At 40.4% G+C, this 25300-nt stretch overlaps 2 protein-coding genes across 3 annotated transcripts; both read right to left on the minus strand.

The window, feature by feature from the left end:
• Positions 1-6402: 6402 nt before the first annotated feature.
• Positions 6403-12801, minus strand: mepcea (methylphosphate capping enzyme a). Its single transcript, XM_047809305.1, has 7 exons — positions 12412-12801; positions 12182-12288; positions 10137-11853; positions 8837-9055; positions 8608-8731; positions 7339-7391; positions 6403-7294 (listed from the first exon to the last, which is right to left on the minus strand). Exons 3-6 carry the CDS (start codon positions 11814-11816, stop codon positions 7339-7341), a joined length of 2076 nt encoding a protein of 691 aa, XP_047665261.1. The 5' UTR covers positions 11817-11853; positions 12182-12288; positions 12412-12801; the 3' UTR covers positions 6403-7294.
• A 2138-nt stretch (positions 12802-14939) lies between these two features.
• Positions 14940-17898, minus strand: her1 (hairy-related 1). Of its 2 annotated transcripts, none has more exons than XM_027153321.2 (4): positions 17740-17898; positions 17437-17532; positions 16829-16922; positions 14940-15974 (listed from the first exon to the last, which is right to left on the minus strand). In XM_027153321.2, the coding sequence occupies exons 1-4, from the start codon at positions 17779-17781 to the stop codon at positions 15313-15315; spliced, it is 894 nt and encodes a 297-aa protein (XP_027009122.2). In that variant the 5' UTR covers positions 17782-17898; the 3' UTR covers positions 14940-15312. The 2 variants fall into 2 exon arrangements, with proteins under 2 accessions (XP_027009122.2, XP_027009120.2); XM_027153319.2 differs by having other exon boundaries at positions 14940-15977.
• Positions 17899-25300: the final 7402 nt, after the last annotated feature.

Consider the following 25300-nt stretch of genomic DNA (forward strand, 5'->3'; position numbering starts at 1 on the left):
AACACAGCAGGAGTTGCAGATACTGAAATGAGCAGCTTTTCACAGACACACAGACACACACACACACACACACAGACACACACACACACACACACACACACACACACACACACACACACGTTAAAGACCATCTTTAATTTAAACAGATGGATCACTAATGGTTATTATTTCAGAGTAATGTGTCTCAATATGGCTATGCTAATGCTAATGCTGCTGATGCTAATGCTAATGCTAATCAGGGTTGCAGGTCAGTGTTTGGAGCAGGCAGCACTGCAGTGTCAGAGTAAGACTGGTGTAATAACCCTGTAATAACAGTTTTAATCTCTAGACACAGTAGATGTAGTTTTTTTGACAGAGACAAACAGTAAAGTAAGTAAGTAAAACGATCAGACCTGTAAGACATGATGCTAATATTAGCTCTGTTAAATATGTGATTTGTGATGCTGAGAAGATTCCTGATGTGGACTTTACTTCTCCTCTCAGCTCAACTTCTCGAATATATATTTAGATGGAAACACACACACACACACACACACACACACACACACACACACACACACACACACACACACACACACACACACACACACACATACACACACACACACACACACACAGGGCTCTCTTACCTTTTATTATATTATTTTTAGTGGCACAACATTGGATCAAACTGAACTGTTTTAGTGATTTGAATTACACAAGATTCGATTCATTTGATTCATTTGATTCATTTGATTTGATTCAAGTCACAGGTTTGAATGTTTCAGTTTAAAAGCTGTTTGTTTTATGCGTCTATCTAAATTTTGAAAGACAATGGCACACACTTTATATTAGAGCTCACTTGAATTAAATGAAACCAAATTCAATTTTGATTGAAACCAAATGCAGTTTTTAGTAACAGTAAATGTGATTATTATCTGTGGAAGTGTTCGGCATCACCTTGGCTGCGTACATCTGACTGTTTAAATATTTAATTCATAGATAAAACCCGTGATTCATTTTTCAGTGTGAATCACTTTGATGGATCAGATTGGAGTCATTTAAAAAGAATGATTCTTTCATGAATTCCCAGTCACCAGATCTGACAGATTTGGAGTTGCAGGAGAAAGAGAGATGTGGAAACGTGGACAAGCTGCTCGCTGAGTAAAAACACATAAGTTTTCATTTTTATATTTTATTTTAATACTATTTACACTCAACTATGACAAGTAAAGACTGTACAAACTGTATAAATCTATTACTGATCTAAAGCACACAAACACACACACACACACACACACACACACACACACACACACACACGCTTCCACTCACAAGCTGATGAATCAAACCTTGAATCAGAAAAGGAGAGAGAGAGAGAGAGAGAGAGAGAGAGAGAGAGAGAGAGAGAGAGATCAGAAAAAGGACAGAGAGAAGTACAGAGGATGTAAATGTCTGCGTGAACTTCATCAGTATTCCCACGTTGAGGACAAACCACCAACACAAGGAACGAGAGAGAGGGAGAGATAGAGAGAGAGAGAGAGAGAGAGAGAGAGAGAGAGAGACATAGATGGAGCAAAGACTCTCTCCACCTGTATCTCTCTTCTGTATCCCTACATTCTGTTCTTTCGTTCCCATGTTCTGTTGCTTACTGACAATCTGACAGACAGAATGTAAGAAGAAAAGGGGGAGATAGAGGAAGAGAGAGAGATAGAGAGAGAGAGAGAGAGAGAGAGAGAGAGAGATGGACTGACTGTTCTCCTACCTTTGTGGTTACGATGCAGAGGCAGTCCATGGTAGAGAGAAACCAGGTGGGGGCAAATCCAACACCCTGATCCCCCCTTTACCCTCTGCCCTTCCTACCCTTCCTACTCCCTCTCTCTTTCTCCCTCTCTCCCTCTCTCTCTCTCTCTCTCACACACACACACACACACACTCTCTCTCTCTCTCTCTGCTGTACCCCCTTTAGTTCTCTCGTGTGCCTCTTTTTTGACTGACTGAGCCGGAGAGGGAAATACAGGAAAGATGGAAGGAGGGAGGGAGGGAGAACGTAAAGGAAGAGCAGAGGGAGGGACAGAAAAAGACAGAGAGAGCGAGAGCGAAAGAGAAAGAGCGTGAGAGAGAGAGCGTGAGAGAAAGAGAGAGAGAGAGAGAGAGAGAGGGAGAGAGAGAGAGAGAGAGAGAGAGAGAGAGGGTGGGCTTCGTGCTTATGTTAAATAAAGAGAGGGAGACAGAGAGAAAGAAAGAAAGAAAGAAAGAAAGAGCAAAAGAGGAGAAAATAAAGAAAAGAGGAAGAAGCGAGGGATAAAATTATGAAAAGAGATGGGGAATGATGGTAGGAAAAGGGGAAATAGGTTGGACAGGAGAATATATTGAGTGCATGTGTGGAGAGAGAGAGAGAGAGAGAGAGAGAGAGAGAGAGAGAGAGAGAGAGAGAGAGATCGCGAGAGGGGAGAGAGAGAGGAGACGTGAGGAGATGAGAGAGTAAATTAAGGAAGAGCTGAGAGGTATATTAGAGAGAGAGGGTGGAAGGAGAGAGAGAGAGAAGAGATTTGTGAGGAGAGAGTACACTTATGCACTTATGTGCCACGATCAGAATGTCAAACATTAGCAGAAAGAAAGGAGGGAGGGACAGGACGTAGTTAGAGAGAGAGAGAGAGAGAGAGAGAGAGAGAGAGAGAGAGAGAGAGAGAGAGAGAGAGAGAAAACGCTGTTCTGGTTGCTGTGGCATTCTGCAGCTGTTGCCTTAGCAATGGTGCAGTTGTTGCCGTGGCAATAGCGATGGTTGTAGTCATGCAGCTGATGCTGACAGCAGCAGAGACTCTCTGTGTGTGTGTGTGTGTGTGTGTGTGTGTGTGTGTGTGTGTGTGTGTGTGTGTGTGTGTGTGTGTGTGTGTGTGTGGAGAGACTCATTTTCATGTACCAACTGATTCCCCACTAAACGAGTTAATCAGAAATGAGAGAGAGAGAGAGAGAGAGAGAAAGAGAGGATGGAGAGAGAGAGGAGAGGAAGGAAGGGAGAGGAGAGAGAGGAGAGAGAGCGCGAGAAGAGATTGAGAGAGAGAGAGATTCAGTATATTTATAGCATTTCTCTCCTCATACTCTCTTATTTGCTTCTTTTCAGGGTCTTTGTGTCTCTTTAACACTCTTCCTCCCTCATTACTGTAACTCTGGCTTTGTCCCAATATCACACAGCTGGACGGAAAATGAGGGATGACGAGAGAGAGAGAGAGAGAGAGAGAGAGAGAGAGAGAGAGAGAGAGAGAGAGAGAGAGAGAGAGAGAGAGAGAGAGAGAGAGAGAGAGAGAGAGAGATGTACAGAAAGGGGGATAGAAAGCAAACACTTCTCTTCTCTTCTGATCTCTAAATAAAACACCAGGCGTTAAACTGAAGCGTGGTGTTTAAATTAAACACGACAGGAAACTCTTCATGCTACAGCTTTAAGAAGGTGGAACATACCAAGTGAGGGAGCTGTAGGGGGAGTCAGGAACAGCTTCAGAGAGCTTTACACACACACACACACACACACACACACACACACACACACACACACACACACACACACACACACACACACACACACACCCCACAGCGCAGGGAGTAAATGGTGCGGCAGTAAAGCAATTCACAATGATGAACACATTCTCTTTCCCTGGGGAGTAGAGGAGACATCACACACACACACACACACACACACACACACACACACACACACACACACACACACACACACAGACACAAGCACATCTTGCACACACACACACACACACAGAGCTCAAAACTCAAACACATCTCACACACACACACACACATCTTGCACACACACAAACACATATAACACACATCTCGCACACACGAGCATACACACCTCAAATACATCTTGCACGCACACACACACACACACCTTGCACACAAAAACATCTCACACACACACACACACACCTCAAACACCTTAAATACATCTTGCACACACTCACACATCTCGCACACACATACACACAAACACACACATATCACACACAGATATCACACAAACACCTCAAATACATCTCACACTCATACACAAACACATACATACACACACATCTCACACACACAAACACATTTCAAAAACCTCAAATACATCTCGCACACACACACAAATGCACACACACAAACACACTTCTCGCACACACACATACATATACACACAAACACACACACATCTTGCACACACCTCAAACATCTCAAATACATCTTGCACACACATAAACATTACATATATATAAACACATCTCGCACACACACACACACACACACACACACACCAGACATATCTCAAACACTTCTCACACACAATTCAAACACACACACACACACTTCTCGCACACAGTTCAAACACACACACTCACATGTCACACACAAACAGGGCTGTTAATTACGCTGGCAAGTTTGATCACGAGGTCATAGAAAAAAAACATAAAAGTCTCATCACTGTATCAGGATAAAACTTAATAAAACTATTTAAATTAAATAGTAGTTAGTTAATAGATGTAGTTTATATTATTGTAAAATATTTTAACAATAAAACTTTAATAGATTTTGTTATGGATTTATTTGCAGGTTATCATCTTCCTTTTCTTGTTTTTCTTGTTTTCCAAACATCGTTGGTGTCTTTAGGCTTTTTAGAACTTATTAGAAATAAAAAAAACTACTTTTTTGTAGCTTCGTTTATATTAAACTGTAGAAACGGACACATTAAGAAACATCCTGTCTGTATCTGATGCTGAGAAGCTAGTTGATGCCTTCATGACCTCTAGACTGGACTATTGTAATGCATTACTAGGTGGTTGTCCTGCATCTTTAATAAATAGGTTACAGTTAGTCCAAAATGCAGCTGCCAGAGTTCTCACTAGGACAAGAAAGTATGACCTTTAACCCCAATGTTATCATCTCTACACTGGCTACCTGTTAAGTTTAGAACTGACTACAAACTGCAAACTTACGTACAAGGCTCTTAATGGTTTAGCTCCCATGTATCTAACTAGTCTTCTAACACGTTACAATCCTTCATGCTCTCTGAGATCACAAAACTCAGGACTTCTGCTAGTTCCTAGAATATCTAAGTCTACTAAAGGTGGTAGAGCGTTTTCTTATTTAGCTCCCAAACTTTACAATAGTCTTCCTGATAGTGTTCGGGGCTCAGACACACTTTCCCAGTTTAAATGTAGATTAAAAACTCATCTCTTTAGTCAGGCGTACACATAATACATCCCATAATATTGTGCTCTATTACATCAGACCAAATGCAGATTATCATCTAGTGCTTGTTAATATTATGAACAGCAGCTATGTTAATTCCTCTCTACTGCCTCTCTCTTTCTACCATCCCGAGGCATCCAGAAATTGTACCAGCTCAGATCGTTTTCTGTGTCTCACTAAGATGAGACCAACCCTGTGCAGATCCTGAGACGTCTAGAGATGTTCCAGCTCCAGCTGAACTCTGCTTCCTGAAAAATTCAGACATTCTAAGAGGAGATCAGGACAAAACCTCCTCATCACTACAACATTTATCGGACTGTATATATATAATCACACCCCCAGTGTCACCCAGATGAGGATGAGGTTCACGTTTGTGTCTGGTTCCTCTCAAGGTTTCTTCCTCTTCCATCTAAAGGAGTTTTTTCCTCACCACAGTCACATCAGACTTGTTCATTAGGGATAAATACAAACACATTTAATTATAAGTCTGATATTAATCTTTGTATAATATAATATAATATATAATTTTTATTATGTTTCTTATGTTGTGTAAAGCTGCTTTGAGACAAGGTCCATTGTTAAAAACGGTATAGAAATAAAACAAATTTGAATTGAATATTGATCTCTGAACCACAATGTTGGGGCTTTGTGTGAAACAGCGCCATCGTGTGGTTGAAATAGCACAGTGTAGAGAACAGATCGCTACAGAACGTTAAAGATTCTAAATAAACAGAACCAATAAAAACTAAAGGACAAAAACACACTTCTGTACTGAAGTGTGTTTAGCATTGAAAAAGCATTGCTGTTAATTGTCTCGTGTGTAATTCTGCTAAAGAGATACAAGACTTTTGTGTAAAAATGACATTAAATCATGAAGAGGAACAAGTGACAGCTGGAATTAAAGCATTTATATTTTACAGCAAAAAATAATCAAGTTAAATCCGAATCTCATCATCACATAATCCTACAGCTCCAGATTCATTACACACTTTAAATGCCGTCTGCAAACTTTTGTCTTCATGTGAACAACTAAAGCATAAATAATACTACTGCACATAAATAATACAAATCTAAACAAAGTGTGAATCCTTAACCATCATCTTCATCGTGAAGGTTTCACCCACAGGGGAAAAAGACGTAATCGAGTAAACGTCTTATTAACAGCAGAAGAAATCAGACGTCTTGAATCAAAATTCAGTTTATTATGCAGTATTACAATGATGTGTTTTTTTATAGCTTTAATACAACATTCAACTGATCCATTAAGGATTTAATACCTCGCTTAAAGACTCAAAGTAACTTGAGTAGGAGAGAGAAGACGAGGAGTTCCGTCCCGTCTCCCTGGTTTTTATTATGATCTCAGAGACTCGTGTCAGGTTGAAGACATAAAAAAAGGGGGATTTCACACAACATTTCTCTTCTGCACTCGCATCCATTTATACGCTCAGTGTTTAACAACAGACTCGATTTTAATCCTCGTCTGTGAAGAGGAATAAACATGTAGGATAATTTAATGAACTGATCCATTAAATGACATGATGGAGGTTGAGACTTTGCACTTCGGATTCTGTAACAAAGTGGGAAAAAACCTTTCAAGCTGTTTGTGGTTTGAGATCAAACGTTTAGATCAAAAGAGTTGGATGAAACAGGACGACAGCAGAAAGTGACTCCTGACCACTCGGTGATGTTACTGTTAACTGGGAAACATTCGGTCGCTGATCATGAGGGTGAAATTATACATTTGTGTTTAGTCTTTTAAAGGGACAGAAAGTGCCAGGGGGTCCAAGGAGGTTTATTATCTAAAACCAAGCCAGAGATCTGAGGATACAATGAGTGACTGAGCATCAGCACAAACCTTGAACCTTCTTACAGCCAAAACAACCAAATATTAAACAGCTAAGAGGGAAAAAACAAAAAGAAAAAAAACTCCACAAAATCTTTTTTGCATTTTTTCCCCCACAAACACAAAGAACAAAAATCACACGTTTCAGTCTCAGTCTGTGTTTGTGGCTCAGGAGGAAGTGATGAACACGTTTAACAGAACAGCTTCCTCAAGCTCGAGGGTGGGGAGAGCACACACACACACACACACACACACACACACACACACACACACACTCACTGTCGAGGAGCAGGGCCTTTGTAAAACAGGTAGATCGCTCTCTGAAAACCTGAAAGAAACATAATTGATTTGTTATAAATTTAAGAGACCAAGTGTATTTTTTGAGTTTCTGAAGTAATTTAACTAACCCTTGATACTAAAGAGGAGATGTGAACTCTGTGTGGTCTTTTACATTGATTCAGTTTCAATTCAATTCAAGTTTATTTGTATAGCGCTTTTTACAATGGGCTTCGTCTCAAAGCAGCTTTACAGGAACATAGACATAGAACAGAAAGTAAACATAAGGAGAAATACAAAGAATTAAAATAGTAAAAAATTAAGATATATATAGTTCACAGTGTGTATGTATGTATGTATGTATGTATGTATTTATGTATGTATTTATTCCCCAATGAGAAAGTCTGAGGTGACTCAGGCAGCAGTGGCAAGGAAAAACTCCCTTAAATTGGTAAGGAAGAAACCTTGAGAGGAACCGGACTCAAAGGGGAACCTCATCCTCATATGGGTGACACTGGGGGTGTAATTATATATATATAAAGTCAAACAAGTGTTGAATTGGTGTAAAGATCACAGAGTTCAGATCTTCTCTTGGTATCATAGAGTCCAACTGGAGCTGGAAGATCTGTAGATGTCTCAGGATTCTCATAGAGTCAGCCTCATCTCAGTGGAGGTCCAATATCTTCATCGCGCAGAAGACGTCACTACAACATTTATCAGACTGTATATATATAATCACACCCCCAGTGTCACCCAGATGAGGATGAGGTTCACCTTTGAGTCTGGTTCCTCTCAAGGTTCCTTCCTTTACCATCTAAGGGAGTTTTTCCTCCCCACAGTCACCTGAGTCACCTCAGACTTGTTCATTGGGGATAAATACAAATACACACACACACACACACACACTGAACTATATATATCTTGAATTTTTATTATATTAATTCTTTATATTATTCCTTATGTTTACCTTCTATTCTACATTTATGTTCTGTAAAGCTGCTTCGAGACAATGTCCAGTGTAAAAAGTGCTATCTATACGAATAAACTTGAATTGAATCAATTTGAAAATTTTCTAACGAGAAAATCAAAGCAGAAAGAGACCATAAACACCCCTCAGTCCGGCCCACATCAGTCCCACCAGCTTTCTGTTTAATTCTCACTGAAATGTCACTCAATGCTCTACACCTCGGAACCAGTCATGACAGAAGATCATGGTGTTTGCATATTCATGTATATTTAAAAAGATATGCATACAAAGAGTCACTGACCTCGTGATGAACTGTTAGGAGTTCCAAGGAGCTCGTAGCTGGAGAACCCCACCTCGCTGGTCAGGAAGGAGGAGAACTGCTCCGGCTTCAGCTGGATGCTGAAATAGTTTTTATAGATTGTGTCCTGCGTTTGGGGGGAAAAAAAAAAAACTTAAAGAAGTGAAAGAACAAGACAAATCTGCTGGCAGCCAGCAAGTCACTGATTCACACAGAGTCTGTGGTTACGTACCGTCAGCTTCTTCCTCTTGCTGTAGGAGCTCCAGGGCTGGGGTTCGAGGATGAAGAGTCCACCGGGGCGAAGGTGACGATACACACGATGGAAGAAGCGTCTCAGCCCAACGTCACCCCAGTTCAGGTGAATCCACTTAGTGACACTCAGACACAGAATCACATCAAACTCCTCACGCTGAGTCTCTAACAACACATCACTGTCCAATACGTAGTTCCCCTGAGACAGAGAGAGAGAGAGAGAGAGAGAGAGAGAGAGAGAGAGAGAGAGAGAGAGAGAGAGAGAGAGAGAGAGAGAGAGCACAAGACCGAGAGAGACCAAAAGAGAGAGACAGAGAGAGAGAGACAGAGACAGAGAGATTCATGCTTCATGAAACACTGAACAGTTCTTTAAACTGGTGAGTTATAGACAGTGCTCAGTTACCTATTAAACAATAATTTCACACACACACACACACACACACACACACACACACACACACACACGTAGTTATTCAGTTGTACTGTGGAGATTTTGCATTATAATCATATATAAAGGTGAAAATGTGTTATTACACAAACATGGACTGAATAAAGAAAGTGTTTTCACACAGAAAGGGGAAGAAAAGAATAAGGAGTCAAAAAGAAAGAACAACAGGTCATGGAGAGTCCATCAGTCCATCTCTCTCTCTCTCTCTCTCTCTCTCTCTCTCTCTCTCTCTCTCTCTCTCCTCTCTTCCTCTCACACACTTTCATAATCAATCACTGATCAGACACTAATCCCTATAATCTTCAGTCTACAATATTAAAGACTTTGCACCGTGTGTGTGTGTGTGTGTCCTCACTGTTAACACACAAGGTTAATCATGTCCTCAGCAAAACAATGCACTGTGCTAGATTTAGCGTCATATCGCTAACAGTAGGAATGATTCTCAATGTTACACGTAGAATAAAATAGTTTTATATTTAACTTGGTGCTTATGCTGAAGAAACTTCTGTTACCCTGAAGGGCCTGAACACATGAACAGACATGTCCCAATGTCCTCTCGCCAACCCTTACAGCCTAAAAACTCATTTACGTAACCAGTTTGTCGTAAGCAAATCATAACCATGGTGACAATCCGTTCATGTCTGAAGTTCAGCACACAGGTTCTGTAGCTCCAATAATTTACAGACACGATCGCATCAAAGCCGACTGACATTCAGAAGGAACTGATAAATAAAGTGAATGACATGAAATAACATTTACACAGAAATTATCTTCCTGCATCGTGACGTCATGACCGTGACACATCATACGTAGCGTTTGATGAAGAGCTTACCCTCACAAAAGTGACGTTGGAGGGAAAATTCCCAGGAGGTAGTGTGGATGTGTTGGGGAGAGGAGGAGCGGCGATTGGTCCTCGGGAGACGCAAAGAGAAACAGGAAATAAACGATTCCTTTTGGATGATACCGATTGGTTGATCTGGTCAATCTGATCCTCTCCCTCCTCCGATCTGTCTCTCTCTCCAGTACCTTCAGATTGTGTCTCTTTGTCCTCGTCCTCTTCTTCTCCTATCTTTGTCTTTTCCAGCTTATCGTTGTCTGTATCGTCCTCGTTCCGCTCTTTTCTCGCCTGGAGCATGTGCACTTCCGAGAGATAATGCCGGATGTTTTGTTTCGCCGCATGGATCAGCGCGCCGTCGATATCCAAACCAACAATGCGTGCCGGTCTCCAGGTCTTAGCTATAGTAAGAGTCATGTGACCAGTGTTACAGCCTAAATCCAGGACTTCCTTCCCTTGGAACCATTCTGGTTTAAAGACCCGGATCCTCACATCCTCGCTGGCGCCTGGGTTCCTGTAACCGTAGTACTGGTTGTAGTTTCCATACTGAAACTTCTTCTGCTGCTGGTTTGGTTTTTGCTGATTGCAGTTTCTTGGGTTCAGTTTGTGGTTGTTCCTTGGCTGCCCCCGCTGGTTGGGAGGAGGTTGCTGTGCCGAATCCAGCTCGGTCATGCGGTTCTTATACCAATTTGGGCCGCCGGCGTTCTCCGATCTGCTGCTGCTGCGCCTCCGTTTGCGTTGCCGGTGTGACGTGTGCGTCACGGGAGTCTGCGTGCTGTCTTTTTCCTCATGAACTTCCTGTTTTGGAGGAAAGTTGGACTCGGTTGCTTCATCTTTTATAAGCGTGCTGGAATCTGGACTGTTTTGAGGATTAATCCCTGAAGGTGCTAATGTGGATTCTGACACTAAACACCTTTCTGATTGGTTGAGCTCTAAGTCCACCCCTTCACCTCCTCCTAAGCTATCTATACTTCCTGTTCCTTCTGAACCTCCTACTACAACTTCTCTCTCTCTTCCTACACCTCCTCTTGCTGCTATCCCTCCATGATGCCGGTTCCGGTGTCTCCTTCGTCCCCCACCGCTTTTAAAAGGAGTAAGAACAATACCTGCGTCCCCTCTGGTGCAGCCGTTCAGGTTCAGCGGGTCTGTGATGTCCCTTGGAATCAGGATCTCAACAGGATCCAGGCTTTTAGCTGGCAGCGGAGAAGATTTTGGCGTCTCTGCGTTCAAAGCCCTGTTCACCTCCTCGTCTAATAAGCTGTTGAGGTTGAGTGGGTCAAAGATGTTCCCGCCCAGCAGGAAGTTGGTGGGCAGGACAGACTCGCTCTCAGAGTTGGCACGGCGACGACGTTTCCCGAACATGGGATGCTTAAATCCACTGCTTAACGTACTCCGACGTTTGTTGGGTCTCTGCTGATGAGGCTTAGGATTCTGGATGCCATCTTGGTTTTGTGTCACAGAGTCTGATGCGGTGACTACATCATCCCTGATGGCCTTTCCATTCTCCTTATCAAGGTTACAAGTGCAATCTTCCTTCGTAAGCGTGATCATTTCAGCAGGCTGCTGAGGATTTTCAGTACAATTTTCTGAAAGTTCTGGCTGTTGTTGGGGTGCAAATGGATACACAGGCTGTTCATTCGGTAAAACAGTCTCTTTATCAACTGACATTTCTATCATCTTCTAATCAGTGCAGTGTTAGAGAGCATCGAAGGACCTGAAACAACCAGAAGAAAACCAGCAGCATGAGACAAGCACACATACACACACACTGTACACGCACACAGTACACACACACACACACACACACACTGTACACGCACACACACACACTGTACACACACACAGTACACACACAGTACACACACACACACACACACTGTACACACAGTACACACACTATTATACAAATGTTGATTTTTTCACATATTTTAATGTAACGTGTATTTATTAACAAAACCTATAAAATAAAATAAAATAAAAATAAATAAAATAATCATTTATCGTCACGTGTCAGAGAAAAAAAAACCTTCCCTTCATCTTACCTTTATTTTCCTGTCGTTTGGCTCCGCCTCCCTGCGCATGAAACCCCGCCTCCCAGCGTCACATTCTCCTCGCGCTCATGAATAATTCATAATCCACCAACACCAAGCTCAAGTCGACGAAAAAGAGGAGGGGTTAAATAACAACAACAATAATAATAATAATAATAATAATAACAAGAATAATAACAATAACAATCATAATAATAATAGATAAATAAATTATAACTGACCAGTCCTGCGTAGATAAAAAGCGCTCTTTAAAGCGATACCGGAATAAAAAAAGGGGAAAAAGAGCCTTGACAATGTGGTAAGTGTCGTTTCAGCTCGAGCAGCTAACCGTCACTGAGGTAACTCTCGGTTAGCACGGTGGCTAACGTCATAGTACACAAACAGGAGGATTCAGGAGACACTCAGAACACAAGGCCTAATTATCTGTACACTTATGGAACTGATGGCTCTATGTGAAGGTGTGAATAGTTAATAATATATATATTAACCACAGTTAATGAGATATTTCGCCTTAAACTCCGAGCGAAGCAACGACACAACTTTCAGCTGCAGATTCTCGCTGTGGTAAGCGGGGGTTCTTGTGACTTATATAGTCTGAGAGCCCTCGCGCGCCATGATGGACAGACAGCGCAGCCAATAAATAGCCGAGTAGCATTTTTCGCGCAAATCAGGTCAACCGTAAGGCGGAGCCAGCTTATTTTTCGTTTTTTAGTTGTCTATGTAGTTGCCTAAACAAAACACTAAAACTCCGTTTCCTCTTCAGTAAAAACGTGGATCTAAAACCAGGGCGAAAGTCCCGCTACATAATTAGTGCTTGGTGTAAAAACATACATTATATTGTATTACTGGGACTGGGAATTGTTTTGGTTTGATGTTGTTTCCCACTTCCTGACTGGCAAAGGACAGCCTTACTAACCTCCCCGCACCAAACACAACACATCAGGTGGTTTGTAAGGCTCACAGACAAGGATGCTGACATATATTGTTTTTGTTCAGTTATTTTTGTATTACAGTCATTGTATTAATCCTGAAATATGTTTAATGAACCAGATGATATAATCATGAAGGGTCCCCTACACACACACCACATGTGTGATGGATGAAGGCTCACAGCATTATGGGAAATGTCCCCTCCTTCCTACCTCTGGCATTGGGATAAAATCTATGCACAAGCACAAACTCAGGTCAAAATGTACATATTGTATGTCAGTGGATCTCCTGAGTCTTCATCATCCCCCGTAGTGCCCTGCCTAGATAATCCATCCTTGGTCATTTCCCTCCTCTGACTAAACATGCTCTATCTCATGACTGTCAGTCATCACATCATCCCTATATATTACACAGACTACTGCTGCTGTATATTGTACAAAAAGCATATTACACAATACTGTTATTTGCACTACCATGCACTTCTCACATTTTATGTACATAACTGATCTGTCATATATTCTGTATTCATATTTAATACTCATAATGTCTATAGTGTCTCACGTCTGTATTGTCTTGTCTTGTATAGTATAGTGTTATTTATGTCTGTACTTTTGAGAGTCACAAACAGCTGCAACCAAATTCCTTGTGTGTGTCAACATCAACACACTTGGCCTGATTCTGATTCTGATTCTGGGATGAACTGGAGAGTTCAATCAGGTGTGTTAGAGCAGTAAAATCAGAACAACCCAGGTTTGGCAATGTACTCGGTTCTGAGTGTCGCTCGTGCTGCATGGATTACAGGCACTGTGATGAATGTCATACTGTCATCAGCCTGGAAACTAACATTAGCAGGTCCATCTGAGGTTTAATGTGCTTGACTACAAGAGGCCAAGTGCTCTAGTTAGATTCTAATTTTAGATAAGACACCCTACTGTTATATTATATCATCTTCTTGTCTAACTAAAGCAGGGTTTAAAAAATCGTCCTGAAACAATAAACAGTCAACAACTGAACATTGATCACTGCAGTGCTTTGAATGACCCCAATGTGTACTGTATTCTAGCAGTAGGATGTGGATTGATATATTTTCTTTAGATGTTTAATACACATAAGCTGGTATAATGTAGTCGATTAAAGGTGCAATATTTTTTTTCAGGGTTTATAAATAGTTTTTAAAAAATCAGTTTTAATTCATTTACTCAATCACTAGAGCTCCAATCTTTATTAATTTGGATTTTATTATATAACTACAGTGAAGTCTCACAGCTGCATGTAGGCAGGGGGATTGTCTTTGAAACCACTTTAAATATATTCAACTTTGAGATTTTGACTGTTTTTCCTGGACTAACCAAGTGTGATACATTCATTTTATTTTCTGCCAAATTCTACTTTACTTTCTAGTCTTAAGGTCTAATATTTACATCATTCAGGACTTCAGTACTGTTCGTTTTCCACAAATAAGTCCCTAAACTTGCGTGGACACACACGAACATTAATAATTCATTATAACCAAGAGACAAACGAGAAACAGGAACAGTGAGCTATTTCCCCCAGCAGGGGGAGCTAAAGCTTTAACTCTCTTCAAGCTTTATTTTTATCCAATTCCTTCTCTAATAATGCTATAAACATTGACAGAGTTTATGGACATTCAAGCAAAAGCACAGAAAAAAACACTAAGGCTCAATGTGCAATATCTCAGTGTAGGTTTTTCTAGAACCTTCTCACAGAGATACAAACTAAAGATCCTTTAGGGACCTTTCAAATCTAAACGATCATTCAGCACAAATCGGTTCATATCAGCAGCCACAACACTCTTAACTATACATAACAAAATTATAGCTTTATTAGTTGAAAAATTTACAATTAATTTACATCTATTTACATACACAGAAAAATAAATATATTTAAAGGATCTGTATACAATACAGAGGGAAAGAGGAATGGATAGATACACTCAGTGGAAAGAGGAATGTCAAGAGCAAGAAAAGACAAACAGATAAAATTATTTGCACAAAAATTTCATAACATCGATTCAGAGCTGAGAAAGAAAAGCATCTTCCTCACCTCAGTCCTACCACCGCCTCAGCAGTGAAATGAGACGCAGCCCCAGTGAGGGGAATTCAAACATTCCCTTCACAGCCATGGTGCATTTATGAAAGTAGTCCTGTGTGTGTGAGAGAGGGAGCGGGGGATCACCACGGCCTCCAGATGGCGTGCGTGTGACTCGGGAAGAGTTCTCGTCTTGGAGTCCGCTGGGCTGAGATGTAGTGTGGGGTCAGAGGTCGTGGAGGAGCCTGGGTTGCTGGTGCTAAGCTCGCCGAGACTGCCGGAGTGGACGTGGTGAAAGATGAGGAGGATGAGGAGGAGTCAGGCAGAGGAGAGACAGATGAAGGGAAGTGGAAGTGGCAGGGAACAGAGAGGTATGTCGGAGAGGAGGAGTAGCAGGGTGAAGGAGGAGGAGACAGTGAGTATGGAGGAGATGGATATGGGTGATGCAGGACGAAGGAATTGGGGTACAGACCGTTAGCAAACCCAAAGGGCTCTGTACTTGCTCGGACTTCACCTGTGACCCAGGTGTGAGTCTGCCCGTGTCCTCTGATATGTGACAAGGCATCAGTATGCGACTGCAGGTGATGACGAAGGCCCTGGATGAAATTCTCCCTCTGCGACAGATCCACACACTCGATGAAGTTGGTCAGGCGAGAGATGCACTCCTGGAAGCCGGCGGTGTAGAGAGGGCTGGAGGGGGCGTGAGCGTGGACGTTAGGGCCGTCATGGAGCCCTGTGACTGGCACACGGGGTCTCCCAGCAGTCTGTGCAGGGGCAACCCGATCACCCAGCTCTCTGTTACAATCTGCTGATTAGTGTGAACAAAGAAAATGAAAGAGAGAGAAGAAAAAGAGGAGGAGTCGAGGAGTAAAAGTTTCCGAAATAGAAAGTGATTTTGAGTTGAAAGTTTCAGTTGTTGTTGTAAAATACAGGCAAAGAAAAAACGAGTGAAGGACAAAAGAGACAGATGAAGGAATGGTGGGATTGAAGTGTGATGTGTCAGACAGACAGGAAATGAGTTCAGGAAAGAAAAACAGAAAAGGTGTGTTGGGGGAAATGTGGGATTAGACAGAGAAAAGAATCGGACAAGAAAACGAATGTGAATTAGATACTGATAAACTGATTGTTATAAAGATTTCATAAAATACAAAGTGGCCAAAAACTAATGTGGCCTGTTTATAGTTGTGTATTTATTGGCTACACACAATCTCTTCTGAGTAGCTGCTTACAGACAGAGTCACATTTTTTTTAAGTTTAGAGACTTTATATAAAAAAAAAAATACTTAAAACTAATATATAAATGTGTTTATCATAGAAATCATGTGACTGATTATTTACTTTATGCTTCATTACAATAAAGATATTACTATTAGTTTGGTTTCGATACCCTCTTGTATTAAGTAATGGCACAATATGTCCAGTTTGGGACAGAGCACAATATGTCCAGTTTGGGACAGAGCACAATATGTCCAGTTTGGGACAGAGCACACAACTCATATTAGAAAGAAAAACTAAAAACAAGAGAAAGGTCAGCTGAGTAAGACCTGAATAAGACCTGAATAAAAGCAGTGATGAGAGTTATTCTTTATGTGAAATATGGATTTGGAGCTAGAAAATAATATTTTTTTTATTGGAAAAAAAAATATTTAGAAACTTTACCAGCATTTTCTTTTGTGTTTGTTGCTTTTTTCCTGATGTACTCCACAGTGAGTTCCAAAATCTCTGCTTTTTCCAGTTTAGGGTTTTGTAATCTCTGTAAAAGAACACACAAAATCCTTGAAATGATCCATGTTCACTGCCTCAGCCAATGATGTATTAACTGATCAGATCTGTTTAGATCATAACGCTGATAAGCGACTTTAAGCAAAGAGCCACCAGTTTTCTACCAATTATCAGCTATAAATGATATCACAATAAACTTCTGTTCTGAGACACTTTATTACGGTATAATCCGTTTCCACTAATGTTAAGTGGCGTTTATTATTATTATTATTATTATTATTATTATTATTATTATTATTATTATTAAATAAAGTTACTAAAATAAACGTACAACCGATATATAGACATACAGACGAGTAAAAAAATCACTATACAAACTATACGCTCTCTCTCTCGCACGCGCACACACGCACACACGCACACACACACACACACACACACACACACACACACACACACACACACACACACACACACACAGTATTGCTGTTTTCTTGTGTGTACTGAAGAAAAATGTAAATAATACTCTATCTGTTTGTCAGTACCGAGTCGAGCGTGTTGTCCAGCAGTAAAGTTCTCAGTTCATCTAAACGCTGATTAATCCGATCTCTCCTCTTCTTCTCAATCACCGGTTTCAGGACCTAAAAAAGTCAATAAAACTGATCATTAAACATGCATTAAAAAAAATCGAACTTAATGCAACGTTTTAATAACAGACTACAAGATCAAATCTAGCACATCATTTGTACAAACTTCTTATCTTACTGCTGCACCGTTATATTCAGAGAAATGCACAAAACGCAGGAATAAAATGCAAGAAGATATAAAACACTAGTAAAGTTACTCACTCTTTTAGATGCTCTGCGGTTAGGCACTTTCGGAGTCCCCATGGTTACGATAATATCCTTTCCTCAAACTTAAACAACCCCAATGCTTGTAAGAAACCGATCAAGGGTAAAATGTTAAAATTCTCTATATTAACTAATCGTTTTAAAGTCTCGCGTATCGCCGTGAAGGAACTGTGAGCTGAACTGAGAGGCGCGCGTCTTATTTATAGGGAATATGTGGCACCTTCTCCATCCTGATTGGTGGAAAGGTGTTAGAGACATTAACGACACCTCCGACTGCAGGAAAGATGAAGATTCTCCTGATTATATACTTAACAAAACTAAGAACATTATAAAGCGATATTTTAAGCGAAAGTATTTATGGAAACAGACTGGAACTTTTTGCACCCTCCGATGGTCTGGGGATGATGTGTTACACAATGACAACTAGCCAATAACATACAGATAATTAACTTAATGCTAAATGGATAAGTAAACCTTGGATCAATATAAAAATGTTTTTAAATGTTGTTTTCTTTCAAAAGGTTTTAATACTAAAACCTTTTAACCTCGATGAAAATAAAACAACTAAAAACAAATTGACCAGCATCAATGATGCCGCTTTTAATTAGACTGAATGTAGGAATGTAGACGATCCTGAACTTTATATCTCTGTTTAGTCTCAAGCTGTAACTTATTCACACTGAGATATGCGTCAAAAAACGTGTGTATCTAAAGAAGAAGCTGTATTTATAATAATAATAATAATAATAATAATAATAATAATAATAATAATAATAATAATAATAATAATAATAATAATAATAAAAAGGATAATCATTTTAACAAGATGTGCCTGTGCTTATGTGATTGAAAAAACAAACAAACATCTCACTGAACCCTCTTCGCTGGAGTTAGTGGTCATGTGTTTGCTATAATGCTTCATGTGGTCATAACCTGCTTATGTCTTTATGAGCCAAATTGTACTGTTTTATTGCTCAGTGTGAATACAAGCCTAATTTGGTCGTTTTGAGTCTTTCACACCCCATGAACCAACACACTCCTCCTTGGAGAGTTCATGACCCACACTTACACACTCTTACACACACTTATACACTCATGCACTCACAAAAACGAATAAAATTGTGTTTAAATATGGTTTTGTTTTATTGGGTTTTAAATAAATAAATCTATTATAAAAGCTTAAACAATTCTTACAGACATACAATACACAAAAACACAAACTACAGTATTGCTGAGTGCTGGATTGTGATTGGTCAGAAAGTGTAGATTAATTTAAAATAAAATTATGGAAGGAGTCTCCAGTATCAAAAGGGAAAATTTAAATTAAATAGTTTTCTGTGGTTTCACAGTAATATGTTAAACATAACTTTTATTATAAAAAAAATATGGCTTTAATAAGTAAATTAATCGTTGAAAGCTTTTGAGAAGTTGCTGTGGTGTAAGGGGAATAAAGGGCATGTTGAAAAATCCGCTTGTGGTTGTTACATTAACATCACGCCAATTGTTCAGCCGGTTCATCACACCAGCTCGGCGTTAATTGTTTTCCTCTAACCGCGTGTTCAGTGAAAAAAAGAAGAATCCTGAAACACATAAAGAAGCTCAGCTCCATTGGCTGTGACCGTGTGACGTCAGATATAGAGAAGAGCAACTTTGGACGCTTATCTAGAAACTTTCTCGTGGGAACGAAACGATGAATGCGCGCTCGACGTGTTAGAACGAACACGCTGACACCACAGGCGCGAGACTGGAGAACGTTCAGTGCGGCTTTTAGAACGCGCCTGGCTCGTGTGAGGAACAGAACGGCGCACGAATACACAACTGAGAAAAAATAAATTAAATTAAAAATAATAATAACGGAATTCAGCAGTAATGGAAACCCGTCGTGAACTGAGACCTCATGCGCCATTGCTTCTCCTGCTCTGTAAATATAAATAGGGACAAACCTACAGAGATGTGTGGCGTGTGTGGGACTTGGAGGTGTGATGTCTCACCTGTGTGCTAAGTGTGCTCATGTTTATCCACTGCCGCGTTAGCCTAGTGCGCATGCGCATTCCGGTATAAACACACCACATTTTTTCTTGGAATTTGAAATATAAGGTATATGTTCAAACCTAAACATGATCATTAAAGCTTTCTTTTTTCATTATTAAAAAGGTACATAAAGATAAATCAGAATCGGAAATCCTTTATTGACAAGGATGCTTTTTTATACAGGGAATTTGTTTGGTGTCATTCGCTTCCAATACACAGAAATAGAAAAAAATACACATATGTAAATACAAGCTGACAAAAAAAGAAAAGAAAAAGAAATTGTATGTACAGTTGTGCTGTAGATGGTAGAATAGAATACAATAGAATAGAATGAGATGCAGGATGTATTAGGATGGAGATGGTAACAATTAAAGATTTAACTGTAGATTTTTACATTTAACTGTTCATCAGGTCTGGGGGAAGAAACTGTTCTTGTGTCTGGTTGTGATGGTATTTGGGGCTCTGTATCAATGGTAAAGGTTTAAAAAGCTGATGACTTGCATGTGAGGAATCCAGAGTGATTTTCTGAGCTCTTTTCCTCACTCTGGATCTCTACAGTTCTTAGAGGATGGACAGGAGAACACCAATAATTCTCTCAGCAGTCTGAACCTTTCTCTGTAATGTTCGTGTAAACGAACCAGCGACAAAGAAGTAATAATAATAATAATAATAATAATAATAATAATAATAATAATAATAATAATAATAATAATAAAGCAAAAAAACTTAACACGACTGATTACATTTTCTAAATGTGAGAGATAATTAATTTTGTGCTGAAGGAGAAAGGGGTCCACAGAAAAGTAAAATCCCGTGGGAAAGCTGGTTTGAGCTCCGTGCATGGTGAGAGCACGCGCACCTTGGCCCATTAACCTCATTAGCATTGTGACCATCAGCGCGTGCGTTTTCACGGCTATCGAGGACAAATGCCCTGCACATTTCCGTGGGAATGTCTCACACTCCACACCAGACAGAACATATTATTCATATTAAATACACGTACACGTCACACTGTTGTGCTGTTGCTGCATATTAATCATCCACGGAGATGTTTCTCAGTTACCATGACAACGCTGTCACGCCTTATTTCATTTACACTCAATAATCTTCAGTATTTTCGTTTGCGCGCGCGCGTGTCTGTGTGTGTAACTATGATAAACAACAGACTGAGTGGAAAACAAGAAGTGCACTAATGGACTGTTGCTCTGACACACAGGTGATATTCCTATTCTCCTCATATCTGTAGCGTGACAAGTTTTTCAGTAATTAGAAATAAAAGTATCAATTGTGTGTGTGTGTGTGTGTGTGTGTGTGTGTGTGTGTGTGTGTGTGTGTGTGTGTGTGTGTGTGTGTGCGTGCTTTCTTGTGGCTCTGAGAGCACACGCAACTCTACCCACACCCACACAAACATACACCTCCAGTCGTATGTTGCTCTTGACACGTCTCGTTAACTACACCGGACAAACGGTGATGACTTCCATGATTGGAACGACGATCATATGGTTGTGACGTCATATTTCGTGCGCCAGCTATCGGTTAAAGAGAGGTATTGTGCAGTATAGTACAGAAGAGTTGGAAGAGGTAAACTCCATTAAACTGTTAAACTCAGTTGTGAAGAAACGGCATTGATGAAATAGCAGAGCAGCTGATTTAAAAGACAGGATTATCCACACACACACGCACGCACGCACGCACACACACACACACACACACACACACACACACACACACACACACACACACACACACTATTCTAAACTTTGATCAAGAGGTAAGCAGTTAACACATACAGATATTGCAGATAATCTTTAGAGCTTAATGCTGATTTACTTCAGTAGTAATGAACGTTTCTGTCAGCTTACTGACTCTTCAGATCACTCGATATAAAGTAATTCGTTTAATAATAAATGATGTGTAAGACCCCATGAGTATTGTGTTTCTTTGGGAACACCTCACGCTTTGTTTAATGACCTGTGAGATGCTGTGTTTCAGCAGGTGGGACGTGCGCACGTGAAGCGTTCCCACGCTCTTTTACTTCCTCTTCCACAAGCACGGACTCGTAATTTCAGTTTATTGAGAGTGTGTGTGAAATACTGTCATTTGGACAGGGCAAAAATAAATAAACAATATAAAAATCAACTGGCACGCGTCGAGTGGCATCTGAAAGGTGTTTGCTGACGCCAAAATGTGTGTGTGTGTCCTAAAGTGCAAGAAGACTCCCACACCTCTCCTTCTCACCCCTATACATATGTAGCGTTAAAAGCTTGTGTTTATTGTTCAGTACGCGTTTGTCTCTTGCGGATTAGCTGCTACAGTGGAGCACTTTAACAGCCGGGGACACTCAGGCCATACAGCGCGTGCCGAGTCAAACGTGTGAAGCTGCCACGAGGCCACTTGTTTGGTGAGGTGTAAGCACGCGCCACTAGTGACTTCTCCCCCCTGCAGACGTCTGGCATAACAGTTAATGAGCACGCTGCACACTCAGTGCGCGTGGAAGTGCAGGTGACGACGCTCCGAATTTACAATAAACACTAACAATAAAAGACAGTGTTTTCATACTCAAGTGTTAAAGCAGAAGTGCGAGACTAAACCCGTTCCCAGCCTCACACAAGCACACTCACACACACACACACACACACACACACACACACACACACACACACACACACACACACACACACACACACACACACACACACACACACACTTTTCCTGGACACTGCTGCATTTCTTCTGCATATAGTGTGTGTTGTTTTCTTTAATGCGATTTTAGAGTAGTCTGATTATGCTAATAAAATTTCTTTAAAGGTTTTCTGCTAAAAAAAAGGGCTAAAGGTAAAAAAAACATGCCTTTATTTCTGATCAAGCTGTAGTGTGTTAAAGCAGTGTTATCGTGGGAATGCGCTCGGGTCCGTGTTCTCTCCTCCGTCTGTGAAGTCAAACACCTCCAGCTCGTTTCATTACCTGCTAAAGTTCACACACACACACACACACACACACACACACACACACACACACACACACACACACACACACACACACACACACACACACACACACACACACAAAGCTTCTGGGAAAAAGGGCAAACTACTTTCACAGACACGGTCACCATTTCTCAGCTTGGTGACACATTTGAGTATCACCGTATCACCACAAGCCACACACACACACACACACACACACACACACACACACACACACACACACACACACACACACACACACACACACACACACACACACAATAAACTATAAAACGTAATATTTCTATGATGTAAGTGCCACAGACTTTGTGATATAATTAACGTGTCCTGAAGTGAGTGATGATTTTTGCTTAAGAGGCAATGTGTAAGATTTGCACCACTTATTCCTGCTCCCTGGGCTCATGGGTGTATATTTTCCTTTATTTTGTTTCGATTAAAAAGCGTTTGACGTTTTCTATAATTAAAAATCTCTAATTAAATCCATATCAAATCCGTTTTTCAAATAAGATATCCGTTTCAACATATTAATTCCCGTGGGAAAGTCTGAACCCGTTAAAAGGCGCGAGCGGTTCGCACTTAAAAACTGTTACCGTTATGATACAACTATGCACGAGCAGACGGTGATGTCTGAGCACGTGGGGTATACAGGAGAGCGCGCGCGCACTCACTGGAGACTCCTTATCTAATCTACACAACACTGCCGTATATGATATGATATAATATAATATAATATAATATAATATAATATAATATAATATAATATAATATAATATAATATAATATAATATAATCGCCATTCAGCTTTTACACAGCACACAGCACACATTAACATTCTCCTTATTTACATTAAAACAGACGTGCGCACGTGGACGTTCAACACCTCGAGTCTACTGAAGTGCATATTGGCTTATTGGCATATTGGCACGCGCCCCCGGTGATCAGAGAGGTGCGAGTGCTGCTTCTTATCTGATACTAAATATATAGCTAGAAAAAAATCTAGAGTTAAATAAAGAACACAATCAGAGCGAAAACTAATAATAAGAAAATCTTTTTTATGTACTCATATGTTCATTTTGTTAAACATTGGTATGAGACATCATATAAGAATTTAAAGGACTGCTCGTGCCTAGATGACTGGAAATCATGGTGGCTAAATATCTCTCTCTCGCACACACACATAAACACACACACACACACACACACACACACACACACACACACACACACACACACACACACACACACACACACACACACACACACGCACACCCTAGTCAGTACGACGCCACTAACACGTGCGCGCATTCTGTTCTTTAAACGCGTGCCCTTCTGCTTTGATGAATGTAAATCACCCGAATGTAAATCACCCGAACCGTTAGCGTGAATAAGACCTCTATAAATGTTTAGTTGTACAGTTGTGTGTAGGTTTGGTATTTTATTTATTTTTCTATTTATTTTTATATACAGAATTAGCTTGCTGTTCGGATGCAGTGTGTAATTCATTAATAACTGACGGGTAATAAAGTAAATGTTCCAGGTGTTGTGTTTAGTCTAAGTTTTATTCCCACCACATCACCTCAAACAGCATCCAGGTGAAATGAGAGAACAATTCTTTAAATCCACTGCATCAGACGATAACTTTCATTGTAAGGATTTTAAAACCCCACCCTCCAAAATTCACCTCTGCGGTCGTTAAGTGTTTAGATTTAGTATTTATGTAACGTGTGTGAAGTTTGCACAAGACCTTGATGTGGTCAGAAAGCAGTCTGAAGGTTCTGAAGTAATATAATCTGTTCATCTGTAAATCTGTGCGGTGACTGAAAAGTAGAAAAGTAGTTCAGATACCAGAGTGTGTCTTATCCAGAGGTGAGAAAGGGGCTTATCATCACCAGCAACCCCCCAACCCCTACACACACGCACACACACACACACACACACACACACACACACACACACACACACACACACACACACACACACACACGTGCCCACGGAAGTCGAGGTGTCAGAGAGCGCGTGTCGAGAAACAAAACGTGCTTTAGATGTTTTTTCCCAGGACAGTTACAGGCTGGTTACTGAAAATGCGACATCAAATAAAACTGCACTAAACTATTATTACATTTTAAACTAATCTTTATTTACTGCAGAAAATAAAAAAGCACAAAACATGAAACAAACCAAATGGATTGATTATTTAGTGAATATATTAAACTTACTGTGCTATACAGATTATTCATTCTTTTATCAGCTCCATGCTGCAGATTTATTCAACTGATTAGTTACAATTACAAGGTTTGTTATAATTTTGTTGGATTTACTGACTGGGGTTAATAAATTTACTGACTGGGGTTAATAAATTTACTGACTGCATTATAAGACCAGTATTTCTCTCTGACTAATCACATGGCGCGTAGACGCAAAAATTTGCATACAAGTCCTTGATTAGTTAGAATTTGGTTATGGGCGTGTCTTTGTGACACAGCCGGCTTGAATGGCTATAAATACACGAAGCGAGGCTCAACTCAGCACACAGACATCTG

Source organism: Tachysurus fulvidraco, chromosome 26 (genome assembly GCF_022655615.1).
Source record: "Tachysurus fulvidraco isolate hzauxx_2018 chromosome 26, HZAU_PFXX_2.0, whole genome shotgun sequence".
NCBI classification, from domain to species: Eukaryota; Metazoa; Chordata; class Actinopteri; order Siluriformes; family Bagridae; genus Tachysurus; species Tachysurus fulvidraco.

Coding starts and splice junctions, on each gene's coding strand:
- her1 (XM_027153319.2), bottom strand. CDS start 17,781: ATGGGGACTCCGAAAGTGCCTAACCGCAGAGCATCTAAAAGA. Junction 16,923..17,436: donor TGGACAACACGCTCGACTCG/GTACTGACAAAC, acceptor GTTCTTTTACAG/AGATTACAAAACCCTAAACT. Junction 15,978..16,828: donor AAACACAAAAGAAAATGCTG/GTAAAGTTTCTA, acceptor CACACTAATCAG/CAGATTGTAACAGAGAGCTG.
- mepcea (XM_047809305.1), bottom strand. CDS start 11,816: ATGATAGAAATGTCAGTTGATAAAGAGACTGTTTTACCGAATGAACAG. Junction 9,056..10,136: donor CCAACGTCACTTTTGTGAGG/GTAAGCTCTTCA, acceptor TCTCTGTCTCAG/GGGAACTACGTATTGGACAG. Junction 8,732..8,836: donor GCAAGAGGAAGAAGCTGACG/GTACGTAACCAC, acceptor CCCCAAACGCAG/GACACAATCTATAAAAACTA.